The following is a 20,741-nucleotide window of genomic DNA, read 5'->3' on the forward strand; positions in this document are numbered from 1 at the left end:
GCACCAGGATGGAACCAAATAACTCTGTCAGTAACTCAAGCTGGTGAGATGGGCCTACCTTATACTAACTCATTTAAAAAGTTAACAGGAGAAAAGAGAAAAGCAAAGTATATTGCTCTCTTGACTATGTAATTAAATCTAATGGAGCAGTATTAATTAATTTCTGCAAATTTCACAGATATGTACATATATCTATATAAAAAGAAAACATTGATTTACTATATATGCTTATCATAAAAAACTTCAGCTATGTCCTTCCTAAAGGATTTGCATCTGGAGAAGCTGTTTTGAATGTCTTCAAGCTTAAAAATTTCAGTGAAAATCACATTAGAATCTCCAAATGTTTCTTCACACTGGCAAAAAATGTGGCTTTTTCAGAACATAGTTGCCAGCTGATTTCAAGCAGATTCTGCAAGGTGTTGGAGAAGAATTTTTCTCTCCTCTGGAACCCCATATCAAATCTTCTGCTACAGCATCCCTTTCTTCAGTACTGCTAAACCTGTTTAGGTGACTGAACAGGACCCACTGCTTTCCTGACAAAGAGCAACTCTAACAAGAGGGGTCTTTAAGAGTCAACAGACACAAGTCACAGAACTAAACAGAAAAATGATGGACAGGAAGGTGTCTTGTCAGCATTACTGCCTACGTTGCCATTATAAATAAAACTGTCCTGTAGAGTCTTTCCTGAGACATGTTTAACAGGTACATTCTTATTTGTAAATTAGCATGCACACATATTTAAAGAAAATGCCCTACATCAGAGTTTGTTTAAGCAAGTGCATACCTGTGCACAACTGAGTAACCTCGTCCGATTGTGAACTTGGTTGTTAACGTATGGTGTGCTTCCATCCTTCACCACTCCCAGCACTCTGACTGTCATAGTCACATTCTTCTTGAGGGATACTGGAATTAAAACAGGAAACATTAATCTATTGCTACTTGCAGAAATTAAATCTCAAATAGAGTTCCAAAATTGTTTAAAACACATATGCTATCCAAATACTACTCAGACTTACCAGCTATTATTCCAGTAATTACCATTACTGGAATAGGGTACGTATTTTTACACATAGGCATTAAGTCACAAGCCCTGTACTGAATCTACAGATTAACAATTACTAATATAGTATTTCTCACATATATACAGGGAAGCTGTATTGAAAAATCAATACCATTACAATCTACACATCTAATTGCCCCCAAAATGAAGAAGGAAATACAGAGATTATCTAGATACTATTGTTTTCACAAAAATAACAAACAACTTGTCCCCTACTCCTGTTGCCTACAATTCAATCAGTGCTGTCCATCTCTTTATCAAGGGAGGAGGGTGAGGTGGAAGAAAAGCACATCAGAAGAAAAACCCACCAACCACAGCCAGAAAGCAACAGGATCATGTGTGTGACAGATGGAATTAAAGGTACAATAGACAGGTTGCTATAGCAGTTTCCTGAGAATTAGGTCAGATTCTCACCATCGTGCTGATCCAACTCAACCACACAGGTCAGCCACAGCTGCTGGTTGTAAGTTGACAGTGGTGGCGAACTTAAATTAAATGGCTTCAGCTGTAAAAAACCCCACAAGGTTAGCACCAGCCTTTACACTGCTGCATGACATACCTGTAGTTACAATGATGAAAGGCATGCTAGTTATGTTTGGGACAATGTTTTTGAGAAGAGATTTGTATGTGCTACTCTGTGGACAGCGTGATAAGCAGCTCACATAGAAGTCTTCCACAGAAGTAGCTTAAACAGCACACGTATTTTGCAAAGCACTGAAGTAAAGAAAGGTACAACTACCTAAACCTTATAAAAGCAGCAGCAATAAAACAGAAAAGTTCAGATGTGATAAACAAAATCCTGAGGCCTAGCCTGAATATAAGAAATAATGTTTAGAACTTTACATCAAAAGTCAGATTTGTGGGCCTTCATCTGCTACATAGTTTTAAACTTTTTTAACTATAATTACAAAAAAGCCCTATTTTCCACTAGGTTTTCTAAAAATTCCACATTGAGTTCAAAAGAATGAAAGGTATCATTAACAGATAAAACCTACATGCAGGAAAGACTTCTCTAATGTGAAATCAAGATGTGGTTCCCACCCACAGTACTGTATCAATCTAAACATATATAGGTGACTGGTAGGTAAAAAAAAAAGGAAAAAAAAAGTGTCCCAGTGTATTTAAAGGAAATGCATTTTAAGAAAAAACACACAAAAAAACCTTTTTAGTCCTTTCACAAAAAAAACTTTAGATATTAGGTTGACAATGAAGAGTTAGACAAACAAAAATGCAAGAACTGAGAACCAAAATATGAAAGTACTTGAGAATATGTGAATGTTCCTCTTAGGAAGCCAGATCCCACGTCTTGGTCACATGATAGCTAACAATTAACAAGAAATATTTCTTTACAGATGATAGAAAGGGAAATCACAAGAGGGATGGCATTAGTTGCCACTGAGTGCATTGTTTTTCCATGCATGTTCTCAATTTCTATTTCTGAACCTCCTACAAGAATCTCCAACATTAATTCACCAGGGAAAAACTCACATGCTTCTTTATCAGAAACTGCTGTGCAGAGACACCCTAGAATCTCTATCTGACCTGCTCCCAACAGTAAGAGACCAGAAATTGCTGCTGGCTATTCATGAAGTAACACAGTGGTAGTACAATATTGCATGATCAGCTTCAAACTGGAAAGCACCACTAAGACATTCTGCAGTAAAAGTTTAAATATTTAAAATGACTGGGGGGAAGGAGAGAAATGTTTAACATTACCAACATCAAATAAAGCCATTCATATAATCCAACAATATTTAGTAACTCTTACCTTTAGGCTGTTATTTAAGTCAGTTCTTGCTACAGAAGTTTCAATTACATTAGGACCTACAAAATATATAAGAAGGAAGAAAGAAAATAATATTGAAGTATACATACAAGTGATGATGTAAATATAGGTTTTCAAAAGACTGTACAAAATACCTTCTGCAAAGAAGGTAAATGGTACTCCACTTTTCAGATAAAGGGTAAAGCACACGGATATCTCAATATAATTTATAAATTTGACCTGCATGTTCCTTTAAGCATCTCTGCCATGGTACTTCTACACATCATTAAATAAAGTAAATTATAAATCACGAACTCCATGTCAAAAGCCCTGAATGTGTACTCTAAACTACTACAATTTTAGTAGTAGTTTTTTATTCATCTATATTTCTATCTTTATCTATCTATATACATATATATGTCTCCCAGGATTTTATGGGAATGCAGAACCCCTTTGTTTAATCAGATGAGGCTGCTGAGGGCCATGTCCAGTTAAGTCTTTAACATCTCGAAGGACAGAGACTCCCACAACCTGTCTGGGAAACCTATTCCAGTATTTAACTACCATTACAGTAAGAAAAATGTCCTAACTGGAATTTCTTCTGCTCCAGCTTATGTTGCACCTCTGAGAAAAGCTCCATCTTCTTTGTAACCCCTGATAAGATGGTTCCAGACAGCGGTACAATTTCCCTTTAAGAGCATGGAGTACTGAGGACAAGAGGAATGCACACGTGTTTGTGGTTTTATACACACAAAACACAAAAGGACTAAACCAGGAAAGTGACAGGAAGAGGAGGAAAACATCTGTGTCCACACAGCAGGTTGTGAACACACACAGAGAAGATGTATAGCAGGTAGGGACATGTGCAAGACATATACACCTGTACTTGGGCCAGGAAGATCCCTCAGTCCAAATGGTCTCTCCCTGTATATATTTAGTCTGGCAATTTAATGGAATTTTTTGGCCCTCAAAATATGCTCATTCAATTGCAAACTCAGTACTATAAAAATTAAGCAAGAAAAGCAGTTTCTCACACAGACCAAACATTTCAAAGTTACTACAAAGAAAGAACGGAAAAGAAGGAAGTTTATAAATGAGCAGCATGGATCACTCTGTCCAAGATGGATTAGCTGTCATGACAGCTCTAAACATGCAGCACTGCTTGGGCTCCTACAACCACCCTAATAACAATATTAACCATCTTACAGACTTAAAAGAAAAAATTAAGAATTTCAGCCATCACAGCTAGAATTTCATATAAGAATTGCAGTGCAACATCACTAGCAGCCGCCCACTATAAAGTCAGTTCAGCATCATTGAACTTTTCAGCTCTCAAGTACATATAAACCAGATTTTTCAAAGGCATTTTTTGTTTTAAAAAGCAAAATTGAGTTTCAGTAGGTGTTCACAGTTGGTAAGTCATCATATATCAGTAATTAAGTCTTGACAAAACAACTAGAATTTGCCTTTTTAAGTGTTTTTATTTTCTTAATTGGATGATATGAATCCATACTGGGACAGAGAAATCACAGTCAAAGTTTTTAAGAACAGCAACCAAACAAATAATGAAGCTCTAGTGCTATAACTGCTTGTTCTCTAGCAAGTGATAAATAAAAGCTTTTGAAACAAAATGATGCTGTGGCTGTGTTACTTACAAATGTGGACTAATTAAAATAGTTACTGTTTTTCTTTTACTCTTGCTCACTTAACATAATAACAGATAAAGGCAAAGAACTACCCTGAGTTGATGAACTGCACAGCTACCAAAATGAGTTCTGAACCTTGGATTTTCTTTGAACTTGTCTCATCCCATAAATAACACAGACCCATTGTGAAAAGAGAAAGAAAGTGAGTGCAACTTGGAAAAAAGTCCAAACAAGTCTGTGTCTGTTTTGGGTTACAGGGACTGTAAGAGCAGCATCTATCTCCGATCAAACGGTACTGATTTCTCAGATGAAAATCAAGAGTTCTGCCAGGCTTCCCAAACTGCAGGTACAGACGTTGACTGTGGGCAATGGCACATTTAAGTAGCACAGAAATATGGATGTATCTCCCATACTTTCATTTACTTAGTGGGTTTTGTGAGCTTTTCTCAGACTGTACCCTTTAACAAGGGAGCATTCTCTTGTTGGGGCCCCTCCTTCTACTCACAGGAAGCAAGCAGCCGTCAACAAAAGCCGTGAGGAGTATCACAGTAATTGTTCACTGATCTCCTCCCAAGGTAAACAGCATTCTTTTAAAAACATTTCAGTTATAATAATGAACACTGTCAGCCAAACGATCCAGCAAACCAGTCTTACAAGGACCAGAATCCCACAGCCATGCCAGCTCCTGAAGGGGATCACAGGCAAGGCCTGGGATCACAGCATGGTACAGATGACCAAGTGCTGCTTACAGCAGCCAAGTCCCCTGGGCCAAAGGTAACCACACCACCAGATTACTCTGCATGCAGACACAATACACCAGCACAGCTCCCTCTCAGGTTCTGCTACTGATTAAGAACAAAACACTCAGTTTTCTCTTCCGGGAGCATTGCCTAGTCTTACTTAAAACAACTTTCTTTGATTTCTTGCAGTCTGGCAGTATAAGTACACAACTATAAATATTGTTCAATTTTAAAGCCAAATAGACCAATTACACTGAATTAAATAATTCCATTTTCCCCCCCTTTATCATAAAATGCACTTTTGCAAATGTGTTGATGCAGTATTTTAGTGACCAAATAATGCCCTTCAGCATCCTTCAGCAAGTCACAGGAATATCAGTGGTTAACCTTTATGAACTGAAAGCCAGTTTGGACCTTTGGCTGCTATAATAAATCAAACAGCAGGAAAGAAGATTTTATTTCACAGACAAATTTTATTATTGAAGGCTATTATGAAAAATGTACTGCCTACAAGGCACAGATGGGCATAAAAGCCCAAACAGCTGCCTCCAATTAACCCACCCTTCTTTCCAAGTCAGGCAGGGCTGGATGGCTCCAAGGCCTGGGAGCCCTTCTCACTCTAAAGGAGGTGAAGGACAGGGCAGAGGTAGAGACAAACCCAACAGGCCTAAAAGTGTCAGAGAGGGACACACTGGACATGCTGAGTGATGTGGAAGTCAGCAGTAAAGCAGAGGAAGATGGTAACAACCTAAAGTAATTCTTATATAGGGGTGGGTTGCTTGATGAGCACCAGTCACTTTTCTTCTCCCTGTCACTTCTGTATTGATAAAGCTCTTCTGACAGAAGAGTATCAGTACATTTAACACTGCTAGGAGAGCACACTGACTTATTTTTCAAGTATGTTTTAGCCCTGGAAAAGCCCTCTGGCATGAAATAAAGAAGGGTCCCATGCTTTTCAACTCCCTAGTGACACTGCATCTTTGTTGACCAGACTAGCACAAATCTCTCTGATCTCCAGGATGACTACCCAGGCTTTATGTGCTTAAGCCTCCCAGGTCATGTCAGGAGTCTCACAAAGATCTCTGAAACCAGACACCTAAGCTCATATATGTTTGACAAGTGAAGTTCATATTTTTACACTAAAATATTTTGTATTTATGTGGCATCTATCACCCAAACATTTCGTAGGCTTTACAAACAGTTATGAGTTTCCTCACAGGAAATCAAGTATTAGCACTACCATTCTGCATATAGAAATACATAAAAAACCCCAATTAATGTAGCAGTCTGCTGAAAAATTACGTTGCAATGAAGCTGCTTGTTTCATTTTATTGTCTCTCCCCTGCAAAGCAGTTGCAAATACCAAGTCTTTGTAGGTACTACTTCTATGAAAAAGTGAGATAGAAGAAAAACTTCCCTGTCTCTGTCAAGACAAAGGCTTCCTCAGACATCTCAGGAACAGTAAGCTCATCAGCATTTAAATACATCTGTAAATACCAACAGGTTTAGACAAAGTATATGAGAACTGTAATCTTTTAAAAAGAGAACATCCTTACCTGCTATTCCTATGAAGACTGTCAGACCAAAACAAATAAAGAATACTACAAAGACCAGAACAAAATGCCTTTTGGACAGTGTATACAATCGCATCGGGGCCAGCCTACAGGAAGCAAAAGAAACCACAGAATTAGTGTCTGCCATATTTCTAAAGGGGCAGAAAATAAACCCCATTCACTCTTCAACAAAGAAAATTAAAGCAAACACTGAGGTAACATGTAACACTAAGAAAAAAGATGCTGCTTCATAGAGCAAAGATAACAGGAATTATTAAACACATGTATGTACACACACATCTGTGCTCCAAAATGTATGAATTTTGCCCATTTTTTAATGCTAGGGTTTTCTATTGTCCTAAAACTTGAGCAACAGAAAGCATTTCTTAAAGATAGAAAAGGTTGTTTGTGTTATTTCATACATTATTAACTTCAACATCCAACACCCTATGTCTCCTGCAATGAGAGCTTAATCTAAAGGGACAGACATCACTGACAACTCAGTTACCTGCACAGGATCTTGATGAGTTGTCTATACCCTATAAATATATTTCAACCTAACAGAATCATCCCCAACAAGGAGTAGGGCAGAACTCCAGATCTGCTAGATCTGCATGCTCAGGCTTTGAACTCTTGTCTGAGCTCCACTAAAGCTTGGGAAATAAAAACCTGAACTCAAGTTTGCTATTGGACACCTAAACACAAATATACATACTAGCAATGACATCTCCTGCACTATGCATTGGTGGTTATAATTAGGTTAAAGACAAAACGGGGGCAGGGGTGCGGTGTGCATTGAAAATACCAACTGCATTCCCTGGAAAACAGGCGACTTCCAGTTCTGTTAGCCTAAGGGAAATATGATCAAATAACTAATCTTACATAAGGTGGACAAATCCACCATGTTTCAAAATACAGCAAACATTTCCTCTTGAGTTACACCAGAACTGAGCCACCACAGTGGCTTTCTACTGTTTCTGACTTTCTACTGTTGTTCCAGGAGGTATGATCATGGGAATCTGTACAGTTTATATGGGAAAGCTGCAGGACTGGGGGGGCTGATGGGGTGCTGGTGGTGTCTTTCAATACATTTGTAGGAGCACCATCATGGAAAGAAATTAAACCTTAAGACTTTAATTACAGCATTCCCTTTTAGCTTGGAATAAAACTTCTTTCTTCTTTTCACCAGCTGAATGGTGCTCTTACTGGTTCACCACATTAACAAAGAATTGCAGAAGAGGTGGTGAAATCCTCCCCATAAGCCCAGCCTGAACTCTGGGACCAGGTACCATGTGCTGCATGCATGGCAGCCCTTAAAGCAAGGCAAACAATTCACTTTAACAGTACAAGAATTTAATAATAACAACCTCTGTTTCCTTTGAGAATCACTGCATTTTCACCAAATGAAGCACTACCAAATCCAATTTGCATTATTTCTTTACTGTAAAGTTTGAGAGATCCAAATCTTAATTCATTAACACAGAAAGGAGGTGGGGAAGGGAAGAAAACCCCAGAGAAGTAATGAGAACTGCAAGCAAGAAGCTGCAATGTTACGAGCCTGCACAAAGTGGCTGTGCAGGACTCCTGGGACAGCACCTGCAAAAACACTTGCCACACACCTTTACACACAGCAGAAATTCTGCATCAGTCTAGAGGTCAGAACAGCTGACTGTACAGCCAAAAAAGGCAAACCATACGTGAAACAACCAAGTAGTTACCATATAAGTAATATCAGATCATCACACAGAAGCCTCACAGACAAATAGGGTTTTAAGCTGACTTTTAAAACCACAAATAGAGGCATTTCAAAGCAGAACTTGTCTGCATGACTTTTGCAGGGATGTAACTGCAGTATTTTTCCTATATCAATGTCTTAAAACCTCAGCCTTCATGCACTTAAACCATGTTAAAGCTATTAAATTTGTACTAGTTCTAAAACAACTAAGGTGCATTTTTCCATCAGCTCCAGGGGCTCCTTCGATTCCACAGATGACCTGGTGTTCCCTGTCTACCTGAGTACACCAAGTATGGGATGTTTTCTTGAAATACCAAAGTATTAATCTTAGCAAGAAAATCCCTGACATACAAAAACAGTACATAAAATGTGGACATGCCTAAATTATCTGTAAGAGTTCAAGTGGATACCAAATGCTTCAAGGCAGAGCACATACTGAGGAACTCTCAACACAGGAAAGTTTATGGCTTGAGCATAGCTGACAACTGGAAGGGTATCATGTTTGCAGTAATGCATAACAAAGACTTGTGCTGTCTGAACAGCTCACATCTGAGCATCCACTTGACAGCCACAGGCTGATGCAGCATACTTCTGACTTGCTGGGCATGTTCTTGGTTCTTTTCATATCTTTCCTAATTTCAAAGTTTTTGCATTGCAGACATTTCAAAATGCATGATGTGGACATGAAAAGCAGCTCTCTCCCCATTCTCCTTACAGGAAAGCCACCAGTTCCTCACCCAGCCAAGAGTGTTACAACCACTGGCAATTAGCACCTTGGTTTACTCATAAGCCAGAGCAGATGTGCTTGTGAGCTTCTGAAGAACACGTTCCAGACATTGGCTCATTCTTTATTCCAGCTGCTCTCCAGATGGTGCAACACCTAGTAGTTGGAATGGGTAGGTGTACACCTACCTACCCAGCCAAGAGTGGAGACACAGAGAGCAGAAACACACCCCATGTTTTCCTTTCACTCACACCTGTACTCCTCAAGTCTCATTTAAGCCACTGACTGAATGTGCTGCTTTAGAGGTCAGGAAGGCAACGTGGACACTTTTACTCACAGCAAATCTAAGAACTCAGCCAAATCTTAACTGCATTTCTCATGAAGGCAAACCACAATTTACAGCATTCCTATCAGGTGATGCACACTCCATTGCCCCTTGCTGCAGCTGCAGAACTTCCTTGTGCAGATTTAAGTGTCTCGTTGCACCTACCACCAGCTGACTTACAAAGCAGGTCAAAGCACCTTCCTGTGAGTTCATTGTTTAACACCTGCCTTTTGGAAAGAGATTACATAAAGTTTATCAATATACCTAAGTGCAAGTTGGTGATGCCCCACTGACAGCCTCTATCTTACATTTGAAATGCTCAAGAAGAAATGAAATGTTGGCAAGAAAGAAATGAATGTTGGAAGCACATTTATAGGAAAATCAAAAAAGGTTACTCCCTCTGGATGCACCTGTTCAAACAAGTAAAGAACTGTGCTTTGCTTTACCAAGCAAAGTGGAAGATACTTTAATCAGCACAACCACAGCAGTCCAAAGCTCAAGACTAGGCATCCAACTGTCTGCAGGTCTTTCAGGCAGCTTTTACCACCTACACTCAGCTTTACCCTAACTCGGAGTGGTTTATAATTAACTTATGTCCGAAACTGACTGCAAAGGAGGAGAAAACACTGAGATAAAAACAGAGAAATCGTATACTTCAATGTCTCAAATAGCAGTCAGTAAAACTAAACTGCTCTAGTGCAGCCTGTGACAGAGTTAACTTTGGAAACACACACTCAAAACTACTGCAATCTTTCAGGAGCCATTCATATGTGAGATGTAAAGGAGGGTTACATCTTGCTTTTGGAGTAAAGTTTTGTCTCCAAAGGGTCAGCAAAATGTTCCTCAGGATATTCCTCACCTTCAAATCACTTCTCATGACTGCACAATCAAGTCTTTCATGAAGACCATCAAGAAAAACAGAGCCTATTATATAACAGTTTTCACTGAAGACTGACTTTAAAGAAGGGAATGCTGTGGTGAAACTGAGATTAAGCAGTAGGAAGGCACAGAGTCAATATTAAAATCAGAAATAGCTTGCTTTTATGCACAGCAGCTTTTCTGAAATCCTAGCCTCAACATCTCTGCCTCCAACTGCTCTTCTCTATTTTAGGCTCAGTCCCAAATAGAACCATCAAACCCACTTTGATTTGAATAATTATATATTCTACCTACGTTGACAGTACTGGGGCTATCCATAGACCCTGCACTTGCTCATGGGTTAAATACATTGCCTGCTTTGGTGTCCCTCAGAAGACCTTGAATTTCTTCTTGCAAATGTATTCCACAAGGGTTAATAGCTAATGAGGCAGCACATGGCTACATAAAAAGAGGCATAAAATTAATATTGTCAGTACTATATAGAACTTCTACATGACAACTGACAGATAAACATGGCTATGCTTTACCTTTGTATGCGTGCACGGGATGGGTTTGGCTTTTTTGTCTTTTTAGTTGTAGTTCGTTGTATTCATTTAAGTCTGAATAATTAATCACGGCTGTGGCTCTTGGTCATGCATTTCTTGGTCCATGCCAAGAAATATCCGGGAAAAGAAGTATTTTCTTTTTCCTTTAACAATCAATCTGAGAGTGAAGATACCGGGGGTGGGGGGAGGTTTTATTCGCCATATAAAAGGCAAACTCACAGCGTTCACCAAAAGAAAAGGACAGTCACCCTCGGGGCTCTGAGCGGCGAACCACAACCTCAGAAACATTCATTTAACCCTGGAAGAGCTGATTTCCTTAAGGAGGATAACCTGTATAAACTGAATTACACTCACACCGCCCAAAGAGACTGAGGGCTCTCCCTCCCTGGAGATACCCGAGACCCGTCAGGACACAATCCCGTGCCGCGCGCTCTAGGACTGACCCTGCCGGAGCAGGCGGGCTGGACCAGTCGCCCAATGACCGCGGTCCCTTCCGAGTCTGCCCGTTCTGTGATTATGTCAATGACAACACTCAGCTCCTCCCTCACAGAGCGCAGTTTGTTCTCCCGGACCCGGACCCGGGCGAACCGGCGCCCCTCAGGCTCACGCGCCCGCCGCCCCCCCCCCCCCTCCTCCGCCCCCACTCACGGCTCCATGGCGGCGCCGCGCGCACACTGCCGGCACCTCCTCCGCGCGCCGCCGCCGTGGCACAGCCGGCGCCGCGCGACGCCTTCCGCGTGCGTCACCGCGCGGCCGCCACGCGGCCCCACATACGTCACGGGCCCCGCCGCGCCCCGGCCGCGAGGGTGCTGGGGGTGGGGGGGAGCTACGGCGAGCCCGAGGGGACACGGGCCCATGCTCCGCCGGGGCGGCGGCAGACAGAGCGGGAGAGACCCCTCGGGAGGGAGTGCGATACAGCTTATCTTTGCTGAGTGTGCTTGCAGCGCCGGCACACGGCTGGTCCTGGCCTGCCGAGCGCTGCGGGGTCAAAATCACAGTAACACAGAATCATGGAACAACCTGGTTGGAAAAGATCCCCAAGATCATCGAGTGCAACCTATGACCTAACACCACCGTGTCTGCTACACCATGGCACGGAGTGCCACGTCAGTCTTTTCTTAAACACCTTTAAAGTTGGTGACTTCACCACCTCCCTGGACAGCCCGTTCAATGCCTAATCACCCTTTCTGTGAAAAAATTCTTCCTAATGTCCAAGCTGAACCTCCTCTGGTGCACCGTGAAGCCTTTCTTCTTGTCCTGTGTCTGGTTCCCTGGGAGAAAAGACCAACCCCCACCGGGCTGCAGCCTCCTATATGGTGGCTGTAGAGAGCTATGAGGTCTCCCCAAACCTCCTTTTCTCCAGACTAAACACTCCCAGCTCCCTCAGCTGCTCCTCACAGGACTTGTGCTCCAGACCCTTCCCCAGCTCCTTTGCCCTTTCCTGGACATGCTCCAGCCCCTCAGTGTCCTCCCTGCAGTGATGGGCCCGGAACTGATCACAGGATTTGAGGTGCAGCCTCACCAGTGCTGAGTACAGGGGGACAATCCCTGCCCTGCTCCTGCTGGCCACACCATTGCTGAGCCAGGCCAGGATGCCATCGGCCTTCTTGGCCACCTGGGCACAGCTGGCTCATGCTCAGCTGCTGTTTTCCAGCACCCCCAGGTCCTTTTCTGCCAGGCCACTTCCCAGCTATTCTTCTCCCAGCCTGTAGCCCTGCCTGGGGTTGTGACCAAAGTGTAGAGCCCAGCATTTGATCTAGTTGAACCTCATATTGTTGGTTATGAGGCCAAACGTGTCATTGTGTCAGGATAACAGCAGTATTTTCCACATTTCTAGTGTGTTTTATCAGCTAGTGCTGTAGCAGTAGCAACCCCCAGTAGCAGAGGGAAACTTAACCGTATAAACAGAAAATACTTGAGACACAGAAGTGGTTCTGAATCCAGTCTAAACCTGTCAATTTAGGCAAAAGGCCCAGTGTGACGTATCCATGCTGAACACACACGTTTAGTGCCACCTGGGTCATAAACAATTAGTTTACCAGCTCTTTCAGTGGAATTAAAATGTTGTCACTGCAGTCATCTCAGGAAGCTTTGTGGCATTCAAGGGATGTGATTGATGTATTGTGTTTGCAGAGAATTCAGTCAGCTCACGAGCAACAGAAATTAAACCTAGGAGTAAGCGATTACTTTAAACACGCTATGTAATAAAAATCTCTAGTTCACATTCAACAGTGTTCTGTTATTGCACAATGTTAAGATAAAGTTGGATTTCTGTTCTGAATTTCTGTTAAATCTCATAAGACTGGGCAACAGAGATTGACAACCTGGGTAGTGATGGTAAAGAGTAGGAAGGTGTAAGGGTTAACCAAACTATGTTTTGTACTGATTTTGATAGCTCTAACATCTGCTCATAGAAAGTCAGCATTGCAGTTACTGAAACATGTGGGAATACCTGATGTGTAGTCTTGAATGAAATTCAGAATAACTGGCTAGCTTTGGTGTTTGTTATATTCAGAAGGCAGAGCCATTTTGGGATGATCCCCAAAGAAATGCTTAGATAGATCAGTCAACAAATAATTTAAAAATTACCTCTTCATCAGTTAAATAATTTCATTAAAAGCTTATTTCAATAATACAATGGTCTAATTGCATTTCCTTTTTAAAAGTACTTAGGTTTAATAATATTTATTTTATTCCATTACTCTAGGGGCAGTTATGTCATTACTTGTGACCTGTGGGACCCAGTATATAGTGGTGTGTAACACCACTGAACCTAAAAACATGCTGGGAATTAATTTAGTCATTGATACTGGTATTTATCACATCAGAGGTTTACAGCACTGATGATCACTTAGTAATCTCATAAAAATAGCTGCCTTCAGAAATACATAGTACCAATTGATGAAGAAAAGGTGTCCACACATTTTAAATCAACAAGAGTTTAAACTGTAGACAAGAATCAACTGGGGGAAAGAAAATAAAGCCTTGAGTAATCAGGACAACTTAACGAAGTGTATCTGCTCAGAGCAAGTTATCATCACTGCCAAGCCACAATTGGCCATTAGGTCATGGATGACTATGACATGCATTGTGCTGCTTTCAGCACACTTCAGGCTTCTCCAACAAGTTCTCCCTGGCCAGAAAATGATGGAATGGTGCTTACAGCATCTGTGACCATTCCCAGTGTTCTGGGAAGCGTGGTTGTGGAGTTATGACTCTCTGCAGTTACACTTCTATTTATGTGCTCACAACGGAGCTGTTCCAAGGACTCTGGCACTCAGGTGTCTCACTAATGTGAATTTATTATCCTCAAACCAAAACTATGTTTTTTTCATTGGGTAGGTAGGAAACTTTAAGCACAGAGAGACAGAGCCTTGCCAAAAGTCACTTGGAGAACTGTGTGGGTGGCAGAGCTTGAAATCCAGCTCACTTCACTTAGCCATGGGACCACATTTCTCTTTGCTATCTGCCAACTTACAAAGGGTTGTGCATACACTGTAAACACGTACATTTCATGCTATTTTTTGTGAAAATTTTGGCACTGAGTTCACAACCTAAACACTCGGAGGGAAGACACTGTGAAACTCCTCTCTCTTCACAGAGTCAGTCAGTCGCTTCTTCCAAGAAGATGCCACTGAGTGCCTTGTCTGACCTGCTCTAGGATGAAATAGTGCAAGAAGCTGCTGTCTGCCTCATTGGTTGTAGGAGCTGGACAGTGTGTGATGAATGAGGCTTGGAAGAGAAGGCAGACTGAGCTATCAACAGGAGGCTGAATGCTCACTCAGCTGGGATTCTACTTAAACTGAACACCTCAGCACTAAAGCTGTACTTTCATGGCCAGTTTACACTTTCATGGCTCACAGCTACAGAGTCACAGCTTCAGTGACAACAGGTGAAACCCAGTCTCTCTCTAGCTGGAGCTCTTTCAATTTTGCCAGCACTCATGTTAGTGCAGTGGACTGGTGAATCAAATAATGGAAATCATCTGAGTTAAAGGTCACTTAGGAATCAGTTGCTCAGTCAGTGTGCAGATAAAGGATTAATTGTGGGCAGATGAGGAAAGAGCAGGAATGTGTGACCAGAGAAATGAGAGCTAGGATGGCTTTTTCCAGCCACAAGGCCAGCTTATGGCAGCTTGAAGCGATCGTGAAGCTACAGTGTTAGTCTCATCCTCCTCTCTCTGTTTCAAGCTTTCTATATACTTCTATACTTCTGTGAAAGTATAAGCTTCCAAAAGCCTTCTATACTTCTATACTTCAAGCCTTAGCTATATACTTCCCATTGGGGTCATTCAGGTTCTTCCAATTGCCAGAACCCTGAAAGAACAAGAGAAGGGTACCAGCTGTGCTCAAAGCAGCCTGAAGATCCTGCCTGGTTCAAGGCTGAAGGCAGCATGAACCTTCCAGGAATTTGCAGATATCCAACAAGGTCTTGTTGACCCCATGGCTTCTCACAGACTTCCACTTTAGTCCTGGTAGAAGACGTATATTGGTCTGAAGAAATGTATATTTTATCACAACAGCCTTCTTTAGCAACTTCAGGTTTCTCCTCAGAAGCACACAGGTACCAGTTCTCTAAGGAAAAATGAACAGCTTCTCTTTATTGCTGAGTCAAATGATGTGGTCTTCTCAGGTCTTTTTGCCAGAGGAGCAGAACCACAATGAAATTTTCCCACGTGGTTTGAAGATTATCTGTGTAACATCAAGCATTAATTAAAGCTGCAAGTTAAAAAATACTTTTTGTGATGTCCTATATAGAGTCTTTTCCTTTTGATGTACAAAATGTCATATTATTACATGATAGGAGTTTAAAATTTATCCCTTGTGTAAAGCAGGGCAGATTGAAGGACATTTATCTCAGTCTCTGGGTATTATTACTAAATTCAGCATTAACACTGTGCTTCCCTGTATAAGCTGATTGGCCAGTGGGACATGTTCATTAACCTACAAATTGATTTTTCAGGAATGCCATGTTGCAGTTATGCAACTCTGATGTCAGACCACAATTTGGCCACCCTCCTGCTCTTCAATTCCTATAAAAATGTTTCCAGCAAGCTGAATTCTTCAACACCAGCTAGGTGATAGAGTTATGAAATTCCCGCTGAAGAATATCTGTCAGCTGATTGGGAAGCCTGGTATCTCCCGGTAAGCTTTGGTATCTCACTGTTAGTATGTCAAAGAGATAAAAATGTGTCTTAGTAACACTGATACTAAGGTGTTTTCATACCAATAGTCTACTCAAAATGCCTTAGAGAAGCAGGGGAGTTGTCAACTGCTGTCAGAGCAGTAAAGTCTCTACATTACATCTCAGAGTGGGCTCATTTAGAACCTGACCAAACATCCTGAGTAAAACAAAGAGGGACAAGAGGATTAAAAATCTAATTCTCCTTCCTGTAAGTGGGAATTGCCTGTAAGAAGAATGCATGGTAGCATCAAGGAACCCTCCTCCACACCAGGAATCTAAAAAGCAAGGTGCCATTGCTACATCCACCCACGGTGCTGAAGGGAAGCACTTGCCAGAACAGCAGGTATGCAGTGGCAGTAACTTGCTTTACACCAGGTCACTTAGGTTAAGATCTTGGGAATGCAGGGAATTACTAGCATGACTTGTAAGTTAGGAAGTATTATTTCCATGCTAAGAATCCAGTATTACTCCATTTCGTTCTAGATGACCAGCAGCTGATACCTCTTGGGGGTATTGTCACTGAAGAAAGGGCAATCTAGCACTAACGCTGCAAGCTCATTTGATTCACTGAGGTAGCAACTTTTCTTTTCAATGCAGAAAGTCCCTCCATACACTCTTAAGGTCATAAAAATGAATTAATAATAGTTTATCTTGGAGAGCTCAGGATTCTTCTGGAAATAAATCTGAACAAATGTGTCTCCCAGGACCTCTTATTTGTTAATTCAACAAGTTAATGCCTCCCCTCTTTCTCCATTCTAGTGCCAATATTCCTCATTGCGCTGCCAGATGCACACAGGTACATTGCCATCACTCCTTATCACCTCCCGTGGCTTCTCACACCATGCTCAAGTGCAAGGAGCCACTGTTTTGCCAGGAAAGACTCTGCCAAGCTGGCTGTGTTTCCAAGCTCTGTGACTCTGTAGTCTTTGATGTTGTGAATAATGAGACAAACTCAATCTAATGGACCACCTGCCCCTTCACTGGGAAAAACCACATTCTGAAGTCAAATGACTTAAGCAGAACAGCTGGGCTACTGTGCAGAAGCACAGTAAAATAGAGCTGAAAGAGACCTTACACAGTACCTTATCTTTCCCTCTGTCTTAGGACAGCATCTGCCAGATCTAAGACTTCTCTGGCAAAAAGAGGCTATTTTATAAAAGATTACAATTTCTATACCCTTTTAAGACAAAAATGGCATATAACTGTTCCCCAACTTGTATTTGCATAGCTGAACAGCATCCATTCTCTGCATAGTTCTTGGCACCTGTTTCTCCTGATGTTCATTCTACTTTTTTGGAAATTTCCTCCAATTCAAAAATTCCATTCAGTTATAACTGAGGTGCCCAACACCCTTGGAGCCCTTCCTAGCCTTGTGTAATCTCAAACCATCCATCTCTCCAGCCATCACTGGTCAGTCACGGAAACAGCAGACAAGGCAAGGCTCTGAAGAAGTGTAGGTGTAGCCCAGGCAGTGTATCTGTCCCTTCTGACCTCAACCTTTGCCAACCACTCTCATTTTCCTAATCGATTCTTACCCTGTTCCAGGATTGTTTCGCGGCTGCCTATAGAACACATCCTTGCTTGCTACGACAGTGGAAAAGTGGTAGCACAGAGGGACGCAGATGGAAATTGCCTGTATGTGGGTGTTAACAGGTGAGGGCAGGAAGAGAGGCGTGGGGCTGTCTGATCGGGGGGCTCTGCCAGAGCACATCTCCCGGGCGGAGCGGCGGGGCCGCCGGGCTGCGGGATCCGGGCGCTCGCCTGGAGCAGCCCCGAGGCCAGGCGGCCGCTCCCGGGGGCTCAGCCGCGGGCTCCCCGTGTGATGCCCGGTACCGACCCCCCGCTCGCCCCCCGCTCGGCCCCGATTCCGGCGGAGCCGCGCCCGGCAGTACCGGTAGTAGCGATCATCCTTGTAGGGCGTCAGGTCCTCCTGGATCTCCCGGTACGTCTCCCGCACCCGCCGGCAGAAGCGCTTGACCTCGCCGCACAGCGGGCTCCCGAAGGCGGCGAAATCCGCCTCCATGCCGCCCGCGCCGCCGCCTCAGGCCCCGCGCTCCGCCATGGAGCCCCGCCGGAGCCCGCCCGGCGCTGCGCGGCGGGGGCGGCGCTGGAGCCGCAGCGGCGGCGGCGGATGCGGGGGGGGAGCGGATGCGGGAGCGGGGGATGCAGGGAAGGGGGATGCAGGGAAGGGGCCGAATGCAGGGACCACCGATGCAGGGGCGGGGGATGCAGGGAGGAAGGATGCAGGAATGGGGGATGCAGCAGCAGCAGGGGATGCAGGGGCGGAGGATGCAGGGCGGGCCCTCCGCGCACGGCGCGCACCCTCGGGGGCGCCGGGAGCCGCTTCAGCACCACGGAGAGGGGCGGCCGGTGCCGGGAAGTAAGCAACGAGCTCGCATTACTTCTGCTAAAAATATCTCTTTTATTTTTTTTTATTTTTTGAATAAAACAGTTTTGTTCTCAAAAGCATACCAGCTCTATGTAAAATAAATGCCCTGATTTTTATTGCTTCTTTTCCCCAACGTAGCAGGTATGTAAATGAAACCCTGTGCTAAATCCACTTTTCATGGTCATGACACTGTAAATGGTCCAAAACTAAGAATGATGCTGTTTACACTGTCTAAATCTAGAACCTCTGAACTGAACTCTAGTCAGTTTACAGAGCGCCATGTTAGCTTCATTCATATTAAACTTTCCTTCATAAACAAATTCACATTTAAACTTGTTTAAATTATTCAATCAGTTGAAGCCTTAATTTCTACCAACTAATGGCAGTGATGATATCCATATTAAAAGCGAAAATTGCTCTTGATATGCAATCATTGTGTCTAGAAGGTATAAATATCAAAGTCTTCTGTACTGCTCCTTTCATGTAAATGTATTCCCTGTTGACATTCAGGAAGCTGGGCTGGGTTATTTGCCAGCCTTGCCTTAGTCTGTATTTTATCATATACTAAGACTGGAACAGGCATTTTTACTTAAATTGATCTCTCACAAATGTGTGCTGACAAGAGGTTACTCCTGGTGGCTCAGTGGGAGAGAGACAGACAATTCATCTTCCCCAGCAGGTGGGCGAGAAAGGAAGGTTCATCTCTGACCAAGAATTTCTATTTCCTACCTGTGAATATTTCTAAGATTGAGAAGACTAGCAGCAGATAAAAGCCACATGCACATTTAAGTCAGAGACAAAGGGCTTTTTGTTAATTTTTTTGAGAGTCTTTGAGAGGTTTGTTAATTTTTTGAGAGTCCAGAACAGCATCATTCCAGACACACAATTGTTCTTTGTTGTGCTGAACGTTACACAGGCTGGCTTCCAATGGTGTTTGTCTCTCTACACCTCAAATGCCATGGGAGAGTAGCACACCTTCTATGGAAGGCTGGCAGGTTATTCACAGAGAAGCTGTTAGCATTGACCACATATTAACCCACCAACTTCTGCTATCAAAAAAAAGAAAACAGACAGTGTTTCAACCAACAAATACCAGATATTATAGGATTAAAATTAGGCTTGTGAATAGCAAAACTTGTGGGAAGACACAAGCAACTGTATATTCACATTGTGGTCCATATTAAACACTCAAAAGACTCTAAGGAATTCAAGAATGCATTTTGAATCTCCACAACACTTCAATACATTGACAAAATAAGCAGTACTCAGGGTTGTATGCAATTCCTAAGTAACACTTTTAAGCTAAAAAAAAATTAGCTTGCATCCAAACCTTTTTGTCAAAGAAGTTTCAGGTTTCCTTATTTTAGTAAACAAGAGAAGCATTAAAACATATTTTTAATATTGAACAGACATTTCTGTTAAAACTACCAATCTATTTTCTTTTGTGAAGATCTGATATCTGATAAATGGAACATTTCAGCTTGCTGCTCACTTACCCCAGCCTTGCAGACCTAATAGATCATTCTTCTCCCATGACTGGCTGTCCATCTTTCCTGTCCAGTGGTGTCACAGCACTGGGCTGGCACAGAAATGTGTTTGGTTCTGTAGGAAGCATAACTTAAGTAAAAGCAAAGGGAGGCCAAGGTTTCATAGACAGCTTTGCAAAAAAGGTGCAAGAGTCACCAGCAGATAACCAGCACTGGGCATGACTTACCCCACTCATTTCAGGGTACACCAGCTCATCTATCCAAGCACAGCACCTTCTGTGTCAGCCTGATTTACTGATTTTCACAGCACATAATAAAAGAGAGGTAGCATCAAACCACATCTAAGAACAAACCAGTCTAAAGTACTGCTGAGAGTCTTACAAATCTCAGTTAGAATTTAAGCATTTGGAACTGAATTCATCCCCTGAGTACTTCTGGGCTTCATGAGGGAGAGAAAAGCCCCAAGAGTCTAAGACTAAGATGTAATCAACACCTGCACTGCATCATATCACAGAATGTGGAAAGAGTTTATTTTTGAGGGTGAGCTTATCAGAAGTCGCCCTTCTCATTTTCCCCCTGTGTATAGTGAGCCTTTTGCAGCATCAGCCACATGTATTATATTGTGTTAGTGGTTAAATACAAAGCCTAGCAATCAATGGAAAAGCACCAGGGTTATTACTCTGGACTCTTTCAGAAGCAATAGCAGCTG

General features: G+C 42.5%; 1 protein-coding gene across 4 annotated transcripts in view; it reads right to left on the reverse strand.

The window, feature by feature from the left end:
* The window catches only part of TMEM181 (transmembrane protein 181), a 30,173-nt gene extending 11,930 nt beyond the window's left edge, over positions 1-18,243 (reverse strand). The window contains exons 1-5 of one of the 4 annotated variants that reach the window (XM_036380222.2): positions 18,049-18,236; positions 6,768-6,871; positions 2,829-2,884; positions 1,475-1,565; positions 785-903 (exon numbers count right to left, since the gene is read on the reverse strand). In XM_036380222.2, the coding sequence (XP_036236115.1) occupies positions 785-903; positions 1,475-1,565; positions 2,829-2,884; positions 6,768-6,871; positions 18,049-18,179 (501 nt within the window). In that variant the 5' untranslated portion in view covers positions 18,180-18,236. Of the gene's footprint in view, positions 1-784; positions 904-1,474; positions 1,566-2,828; positions 2,885-6,767; positions 6,872-11,415; positions 11,507-11,620; positions 11,684-18,048 lie in introns of those variants that run through there. The other 3 variants (XM_036380224.2, XM_054514305.1, XM_036380223.2) reach the window with 3 other exon arrangements.
* Positions 18,244-20,741: the final 2,498 nt, after the last annotated feature.

Source organism: Molothrus ater, chromosome 3 (genome assembly GCF_012460135.2).
Source record: "Molothrus ater isolate BHLD 08-10-18 breed brown headed cowbird chromosome 3, BPBGC_Mater_1.1, whole genome shotgun sequence".
In the NCBI taxonomy this organism is placed as follows: domain Eukaryota; kingdom Metazoa; phylum Chordata; class Aves; order Passeriformes; family Icteridae; genus Molothrus; species Molothrus ater.